The sequence below is a fragment of the Pteropus alecto genome, unplaced genomic scaffold, assembly GCF_000325575.1.
Source record: "Pteropus alecto unplaced genomic scaffold, ASM32557v1 scaffold40, whole genome shotgun sequence".
Lineage (NCBI taxonomy): Eukaryota > Metazoa > Chordata > Mammalia > Chiroptera > Pteropodidae > Pteropus > Pteropus alecto.
The window spans coordinates 14776598-14785918 of NW_006431919.1; the positions used below are offsets into that span (position 1 = coordinate 14776598).

General features: G+C 47.8%; 1 protein-coding gene across 1 annotated transcript; it reads left to right on the forward strand.

The window, feature by feature from the left end:
* The first annotated feature begins 6 nt into the window (after positions 1-6).
* FBLL1 (fibrillarin like 1) lies at positions 7-2575 on the forward strand. Its single transcript, XM_006906585.3, has 2 exons — positions 7-614; positions 1324-2575. Exons 1-2 carry the CDS (start codon positions 99-101, stop codon positions 1348-1350), a joined length of 543 nt encoding a protein of 180 aa, XP_006906647.3. The 5' UTR covers positions 7-98; the 3' UTR covers positions 1351-2575.
* The last annotated feature ends 6746 nt before the right edge of the window (positions 2576-9321 follow it).

The following is a 9321-nucleotide window of genomic DNA, read 5'->3' on the forward strand; positions in this document are numbered from 1 at the left end:
GCCGCAGGAAGGCGGCCAGCGCGGTGTCCGTGGAGCCGCACCGGCACGAGGGCGTCTTCATCTACCGCGGGGCGGAGGACGCGCTGGTCACGCTGAACATGGTGCCGGGCCACTCGGTGTACGGCGAGCGGCGCGTCACGGTGACCGAGGGCGGCGTCAAGCAGGAGTACCGCACGTGGAACCCCTTCCGCTCCAAGCTGGCCGCGGCCATCCTGGGCGGGGTCGACCAGATCCACATCAAGCCCAAGTCCAAAGTGCTGTACCTGGGCGCCGCCTCGGGGACCACCGTCTCCCACGTCTCCGACATCATCGGGCCCGACGGCCTGGTCTACGCGGTCGAGTTCTCCCACCGCGCCGGCCGCGATCTGGTCAACGTGGCCAAGAAGCGAACCAACATCATCCCGGTCCTGGAAGACGCCCGGCACCCGCTCAAATACCGCATGCTCATCGGGATGGTGGACGTGATTTTCGCCGACGTGGCCCAGCCGGACCAGTCCCGCATCGTGGCCCTGAACGCCCACACCTTCCTTCGCAACGGGGGCCACTTCCTCATTTCCATCAAGGCCAACTGCATCGACTCCACTGCGTCTGCCGAGGCCGTGTTTGCTTCTGAGGTGAGAAAGTTGCAGCAGGAGAACTTAAAGCCTCAAGAGCAACTGACCCTTGAGCCCTATGAGAGGGACCACGCCGTGGTCGTGGGGGTCTACCGGCCCCTTCCCAAGAGTGGCAGCAAGTAGCACCCAGCGCGGGCTGTCTCCGAGATCCCCCCAAGACTGTGCTGTGTTCAGTGTGACTATGTATGTGTTTTCTTCGTGTTTTTTCTTTCTTTTGTTTTTCTATTAAATGGCATAAAGAAACAGTCCCCAGGTGTATCAGTGAGGCCAGATTGGGTTTTGCTTCAGTGACAATCCCCAAATCCCTAAGACAGCTGGTGATAGGGGCCCATCAAGGTGTAACAGCCTGGGAGCTGTGCTTACTCTAATCACTGACTCCCGAGGGCCCCTCTTCACACTTGCTTCCTTATCACACGGGGGGTGAGGAGAGCTGTGGAATTGCTAATGAGTTTGTGAAGTCCCCCTTGGAACTGAGGGGCACTTTCTACACATTTGCCAAGTCACATGAACAACCCTGATTCCAGGGAGTGGCGTTGGATATTGGTGGACAGTATTATAGTCTAACACACCCAGTCTGTCTGACTCCAAGCCAGAGTTCTAACCACAATATATATTTAGTAGTTTTCAGCTAAGCGCTTTTGCAGTCCCTTAGTCCATTTAATCATCACCCCAGCCCTGAGATGGCTTTGTTCCCATTTCCCATTCATAGGCGAAGCAACAGGTTTCTGAAAGGTGAACTGATCACCCAAGTTTACAGAGCCCGTGAGGAGGTGGAACTTCAATGCCAGTCTTTTCAGCTCTAATCCACTGCTATTTCCTTTACACCAGTGGATTCTTACCTCTCTTCCACATGGTCCACACTGGACAGATCGCAAGTCTCAAAACAGGGTACATACACAGCTGGCTCTTTGGCTGCATTGCGTTCTTTCTTCCACTCTGTGCTACCCTTTTCTTAGATTTCAAAATAGCAAATCAAGGCAGACTGTTCCCACTGTAAGGCATAACATACCCAAAGTACTGTCAGCAAGTGTCAGAGAAACAGTCCGAAAAGTGACTCTCTCAAAGTAGCTGGGTCTAAAGGGCATTTCCTCCAGACTCCGAGTTGCTGGACTCAGTACATTCAGTTCTGGTTCTGCAAACCAGCCTGAAGGGAGCGGAAGAGTGAACAATCAATCCCAAGACAGCTGGGAATGCCCCCAGACCAGGCGTTAATAAAGACTTTTATTCATTCATTCACTCAGACATTCAAAAAATGCCCATTGCCAATTGCTAGGGCAGTCAATACATTGTCTGGGAGTGATTGCTCACTAATGCATCATTTGGAGAGTGGCTCTGCCTTTCCAAAGATGTGCTTGGGCAGAGATTGAGGTTAGTCTGCATTTCCTGAGGACATACTTTTTGAACCAAAAAAAGAAGACTAATCAGATTTTTTAAAAGGCAGCCACCCCTCTACTCCTACCCCACCCCCAGTGCCCCACCACATGCACACAAAAGATACAGTGCAGAGCGAGAGCTACAGTTCGAATTTGTTGGCCAGACTGACTCAGGAAGAAGGGGGTGAATGGAGTAAATGTCTACGAAAACCCAAACCAGACATTTCCATAAAGAGCATGAAATCTTCATTAGAACTCTGCAAAGCAAGGATTATAATTCCCATTTAACAGGTAGGAAACTCCAGTTCAGAGAGATGACGTGACTTGCTTAAGGCCCCCGGTGAGGCTCACAGCCAGAAATCAAAACCATAGGAGGCAGAGGCCAAAATCTGTGGCCTTTCCATGGAGGTCAGTGCTGGCTCCTTTGCTTTGAAAGGCCTTTTCTCCAATCTTAGGCTATTATTGCTGGGCTGATACCCTGAGACTGGAGATGGATGCCCAGGAAACAGGAAGATTACTTCCAGAATCTTACAGGATCCAGCCCCTCCTCAGAGGCAGCTCAGCCTCTGTAAGAAGTTCTTGGTTCTTCCTTGCAGGGTGTCTGTCCCCTATCCTGGGGGACAGCACAGGGGAAACTTGACCTATTTCCTTGGCATGAGCATTCCCACATACTCACACAGGGACAATTTATAGTCCAGGTCTGAAGCTGCTTGAAGTAGGACCATCAGTGGAGAAATGGCATGAAAACAACCTCGTAAAGAATGTCTCTGAGTTGCAGATGGGTTCCTGGGCCAATGGAATGACATGGTAAGTACTAAGAGAAATATGGGAATAAGGACTAAGGGAATATAGAAGGGAAACTAAAACCTGGTTTTGGAGAATAAGGGTGGGGGTCAGTATGGGACTGAAGCTCCATTGGGCAGTAAGTCCCAGGAAATAGGGAGCAGTGACACTGGGCACCTGACCTGCTCAGAGCTGAGAATGCTTTGGTTTCCAGAAGTCATTAAATTGAGATCTCTAGGTGTCTTAGACTGCTCACGCTACCATAACAAAATACTAAAGTCCGGGTGGCTTAAATAATTCACATTTATTTCACCCAGTTCTGGAGGCTAAAAGTCCAAGGTCAAGGTGCCAGTGGGGTTGGTTTCTGGTGAAGCCTTTCTCCTTGCTTTGCTGATGGCTGCCTTTTCCCTATGTCTTCATATGGCCTTTTCTCTGTGTACATAAAGGAAAGAGAGAGATTGAGAGAGGGGAGGGATGGAGGAGAGAAGAGGTGGGAAGAATGGAGAGAGGGAGGAGAGGAGAGAGGGAGAGATCTCAGCTGTCTCTCATAAGGATATCAGTTCTATCACATTAGGGCTCTGCCCTTATGATTTCATTTAACCATAATTACCTCCATGAAGGCCTCATCTCCAAACGAAATCACATTGAGAGAGCTTTAACATTTGAACTTGAGGGAACACAATTCAGCCTGTAACACTAGAGCCAGATGGGAACTTTCAGCTAAAAAGCCTGTTTATTGGCTATGAGAATTGCCTGAGGAAGCCCATGTGCCATGTGCAACACCTGCACAGGGCTCCGCATGTTCTTCCTTCCTCCTGTTTTTCCTGTTAACTGTCAATATAAGATAAGGTAGTTGAGAATTGAGTTAGCGTAAAGGCCTGGGGTTGTGTTGGCGTGGTGGGCACCGAGCAGAGCTTCTGAGGGGTCCAGTGTAGGCTGAGAGCTGGGTGGAACTTGCTGCTGAGCTTCAGAGAATCAGCAACCTGGCAGTAGCCATGACTGAGCCTGGCGTAAGCATCTGTGAGTGGCCAGCTGAAATCACTTCTGCGGCAGGTGCAGTGAGGTGGAGGCTGATGCTCAAAGACCACGGGAGATGAACCTTGTGCCAAAGGGAGCTGGTAAAGGTCAACGGGGAAGAACACACAGTCCTGGCCTCCCACCCACCCTCCGTCAGCCTCTCCCTGCCCAGATGCCTCCTGGGATGAAGGAAGAATGGTGAGGAAGAAACCTTGAGGGGACAGACCTTTGACCAAAAGGAACTGTTTTAAACTAGAAGAAACCAACTTCCTTTAAACTGGCGGCTTCCCTCCCAGCTGCAGTCCTGCTACCAAGCAAGATGCTTTCATACATCTGAGCCTCAGTGAGTACGTTTGGATTCTAATACATTCATATTTACCAGGCACTTATGATGTCTCAGGCATAGAGCCAAGCATTTATTGGATTTTAAAATGTGTTGGTTTAAAACTAATAACAAGGACAAGCATTTCAGAAAATACTGATACGTCAATGTTCAGCTTAGTGAATTGCTGTAAAATGAGCACTGGTGTCAGAGGTTCCCCTAAGAGTTGTGTGGCCCGGTTGTGGCTCCACACAGCTTAAACTCCTCCTCGCCCCGCGTCTGTCCTATACTGTGCAAGGCCTCACGATCCATATCTGTAGTATACTCCCAGCCCTCAAGTTCGAGATGCGTTTCCATGCCCTTCAAACAGCCTCCTTTAAGACAGCCCTTGGGACTTGAGTTGCAAACTGGGAGTGTGGTCTTCCCTCAGGAGGCTGGTCTGGAAGACGTGGAAGCAGGCTCAGGTTGCTCAGGCAGGGTTCCGGGAGCCTGATGCCTGGTCTCAGGTGGGGGCATGGGCTCCTGGGTGGCATGGCAGTTGTCCCCTATGGACCCTTTGCTCCGTGGAGGAAGGTGCGGACAGAGGAAGGTCACAGCACAGTCCTCTAAAGTACAGGGCCGAGGGCAGTGTCCTTGGTTGCTCATGTCCAAGAGTGGCCCCTATGCCAGCATTCCTCCTGAAAGAAACAAGGCCAACTCTTCAAGTCATCTTTCAGGACCTTGGGCCAAAAGGAAGCTCTTCTGAAACCTCTAGTTTCATGTCCTGATGGAGACACCATTGACTGTGCACATATGGTGTGTCAGGTGCTTCCAGACACCTTGTTTAATCCTGGGAGGCAAGTGTTATCACCCCAAAGTCAGAGATGAGGAAACGGAGGCTCAGGAAAGTGCTGTGAATCACCCAAGGTGGTATAGCTAGAAAGTGTCAGATCAGGGATGCTATGGAGCAGATTGGAGCCCTTCTCTAAGTCAGTGAAATTAAAATCCGATGCTCGGCAGTGGCGGAGGGCCTGGTTTCGGTATTTTTATAAGCCCCCCAGGTGATTCTAATGTGCACTCAGGGCTGCCACCGACTCTTTAAAATCGTACACCATTCTTGTCATTGATTGAGACAGGCAGACTTAGGATAGTGTTTTGAATGACAGCTGAGCTTTTCTGTGGCGCCTGTTGGTACCTGAGGCCTCTGGGACAGCACAGGATGCTCCCCCAGATTCCAAAGAGAAGGAGGGTTGAAGCCAGTGCCAGAAAAAGTTATTGATGTACTGCGTGCAGATCATGTTAGGAGCTCAGCTGGGCTGGGAGAGAGCCCCGAGCTGCCAGGTGTCAGAGCAGCTCAGAAAGCAAGGAGCTAAAAATGAAGGCATTAAGTGTTTACTGGTGGCCCCGGCTTACAGTGGTGCGACTTATGATTTTTCAACTTTACAGTGGTGCAAAAGTGATACATATTTAGTAGAAACCGTACTTCGAATTCCAAATATTGATCTTTTCCCCAGCTAGAGATAAGTGGGCGCAGTATTCTCTCGCGATGCTGGCAGCAGCCCTGAGGTCACAAGAGTAAACAACCGGTACTCTGCAGTGTGCGGCATTTCCTGCGCTTTGTTTGGATATTGTGTTTTCCCGTCCCATCACGTCTGCAAAAGGCCTGTCTGCGCTAGGTCACGTTCAGCTGTGCGTGTTTATAGTGAATCCCCATGCAACCATTCTGGTTTTCGTTTTCAGCACGGTATTCAATAATACCCAAAATGTTCAACCCTTTATTATACAGTCGGTTTCGTGTTCGATGACTCTGCCCAGCTGTAGGTGATGGCGTTCAGCTGTGCGCGTTTATGGTGAATCCCCATGCAACCATTCTGGTTTTCATTTTCAGCACGGTATTCAATATTTATTATACAGTCGGCTTCGTGTTCGATGACTCTGCCCAGCTGTAGGTGATGTGAGTGTCCTGAGCACGGTTCAGGCAAGCTTAGCTAAGCTAGGATGCTCGGTAGGTTCGGTGTGTTACATGCATTTTCAACTTTGATATCTTTAACTTCTGATGGGTTTGTAGGGATGAAACCCCATGGTAAGTAGAGGAGCATCTGTACTTATTGCCATGGAATCAGCAAGAAGCTAAAACTGGAGAAAATGCCGACTCCCCGTTTTATTTCCCTCATGGAATGGGGCTCACTAGTTAAGGGTCGGAGCGATCAGAGCTATGTGGGGGCCAGCTCACTGTTGAGGGCACCCCAAATAAAAGGCTCTGGCATCTTATGGCCCCTGAGGTGGGTGGTGCAGGGACGGGGCTAGGAGTGGGAAAGTTCTGAGTACTGAGTCAAAGCGGGGAAAAGCGTCTTCAAGGTCCCCACTCTTCCCTTCAGAATGAGACAGAAGTGCCTGAAAGAGACCTCTGTCTAAGGCCTCAGATAAGGGGACCAAGAAATGGAGGTGGTGGATGAGAATGTACATTACCGTCCTGGGTCCTGAGTCCAGTGTGGGGGGGACAGTTTCCCCATGAGGTGTGCCACGTAAAGCCTTTGCGATCATCTCTGTTCGGGCCTGAAAGACTGCACATCAGTTTTCAGTCATGAGCTGGGCTCCACAATGTTCATCTCCTCATCCAGACTCTAGGTAGGATTCTCAATACTTAAGTTGGTTTGAAGGGGCTTTTGTGTTTCTCAAGCAAAAACATTTACAAAATTTTGCCTTTTTATTTTTCTTTTATTTCTCGTGTTTGTCGTTTCCCCTCCGTGGTGGCCACCAAGCCCCGCATTGGCTATGGCTCCAGGTCCACTGTCCTTCGGGCACTTCTCTACCCAGTGCCTCCAGAGGCACTCAGGTGTCTGGAAGCATCACTCAGGAATTCTGGCTGTGTGCAGTAGCCGTTGTGCCTGACAGAATGTTCTGTCTCTGCCACATAATCAAGATTTCTGAGGAAGAAACCGGCAGTAGTTTTTATGGAGAACATTGTGTTTCTCATCTTTTTGTGTGATTTTAATCTTCTCCCACCCAAACCTCTTTCTTCCCCACTTATTTGTCCACCTCACTGCCTTTAGGAACCCCAAATCCAAGCCCACGAGGGCTCCCAACCCCTTTTGGTGCACCATCTCTGCACCCGCCCTCTGCTCTCTGCCCATGTCCTCTCGTCCCTCCTTGCCTGGCTAAGATTTCACGGTCCATCGTTATAGTCACTTCCTTGCTTAATTCTTTGCCCTTCTTGCCTTCATTTCTGCTCACAAACTGGCCAATTCTCTTAATCCAATTGTGTCTCGGAGTAAATTATTAAATGGAAACTAAGCCACCAATACATGCTACTAACACTCCATTTTCCTAAGACCACAAGTTCATTGTTAAGTTATCAGGTGACCAAAGTTTCTCTTCTTTATAACATGAACGACCAGCCTCTGTCCTTTGACAGAGGGTTCTCTGCCACCTGCTGCCAGCCCCTAGTCCACTGCCGCGTATTTTAGGTTTCTGTTCTCCAGCAGCATTCCATTTCTGGTCCCACCTTCTATGTCGGTTGGGATTGGTATGTCAGATGGGATAACGTTGTGGAAACAAACCCCAAAACTCTGCCCAAATGAAGAGTTTGTTTTCTTCCTCACACTACAGTACCTTCAGTATTTTGAGGGAGAGGGGCCTCTGTTAATTTTAGTCACTTAGAGATCTGAGCTATCAGCGCAGCCACCATCTCGAATGCTGCTGGCTGTGATAGTAAAGGGGAGATGGCCTGGAACATCTCAAACGGGTGACTGAGTGTGCCGGTCGAGAAGTGGCACTCATCATGTCCAGTCACGGCTCACTGGTTGGCCAGAACTAGGCCTATGAACCTGCTTGACCACAAGGGGGCCAGGAAGTGAGCTCCTCTTACGTGTCTGAGAGGGAATTCTGACCTCTGCTGAGCATTAGGGTGACAGGTGACCGCGGGAGGGTCTGTTGTCAGCCTTATTCTGCATGTGGCGAGGCGCACGAAAGTTAAGTATACCTGAACGTATGCCTTTAAGTCAGAGCAAGATTGGAACCCTGCTTTAAAAAAATTATATATATATTTTAAATCAAGGTATAATTGACATACAGCATTATATTAGTTTTAGGTGCACAACACGATTCGCTTTTCAGAATACTTGCTTTTAACCACTGCTCTACACTGCCTCTCAAGACATCAGGAAATATGTAGATTTTTACCTTCTTGTTATTGTCACGTAACTTGATTGCGATGTGCATAGAGAATGTGGTCTTTTTAAAAAATGTACTGAGTCTTACTCTATGATCTTGCACCTGATCAACTTTCGTAAATGCCCCGCATGTGCTTGAGAAGAACGTGTGCTCTCATTGCTGGATGCAAAAGTCAATGGATGTCCATTAGGTCAAGCTTAACTGTGGTGTTCAAACTTATATTTCGTTGTTTTTGTTTGTTTGTTTGCTTGAGCTATCAATGATTGAGAGAGGTGCCGAGATCTCCCGCTGCAATGGTACTTTCATGCCTGAAAGTTTCATCAATGTTAACTGTATTTCCTGGCTATTTTATTACTTGCATATATATTTTATTGGGTTTTTTTTTTTTTTGGTTAATTGAAATTTTCGTGATTATGTAATGACCCTATTTCTTTTTATACTTTTTATTTTTCAGTTATAGTTGGCATACAATATATTTGTTTCAGGTGCACAACGTAGTGATTAGACATTTATATACTTCACTAAGTGATCACCCTGATAAGTCCAGTACCCATCTGACACCGTACATAGTTATTACAGTATTATCGACTATATTCCTTACACTGTACATTACATCTCCATGACTGTTTTGTAACTACCAACTTGTACTTCCTAATCCCTTTTCCCTTTTTGACTACCCCCAATCCCCTTCCCATCTGGTAACCCTCAAAATGGTCTCTGTATCTGAGTTTGTTTGTTTTGTTTATTCTTTAGATTCCACATGTGAGTAGAATCATATGGCATTTGGTAATGACCTTATTTCTGATAATGGCTTTTATGTTCAGGATTATTTTGCTCATCTTAGTATGGGTACATAGGGTTTCTTTTGCTGTTTGCGCGATCTGTTTTTACCCCTTCGATTTCAAAGTGTCCAGGTCCTTTTACTTTTGTTAACATTTGTTATTAAAAGCATATAGATTTTTTTCTTTTAAAGCCAATCGCCTTGAATTGGCAAGTTTAATCCATTATGATGAGAAAAAGCACTTAGACACCAGAATATAGAGATACTGAATTTTTTTCT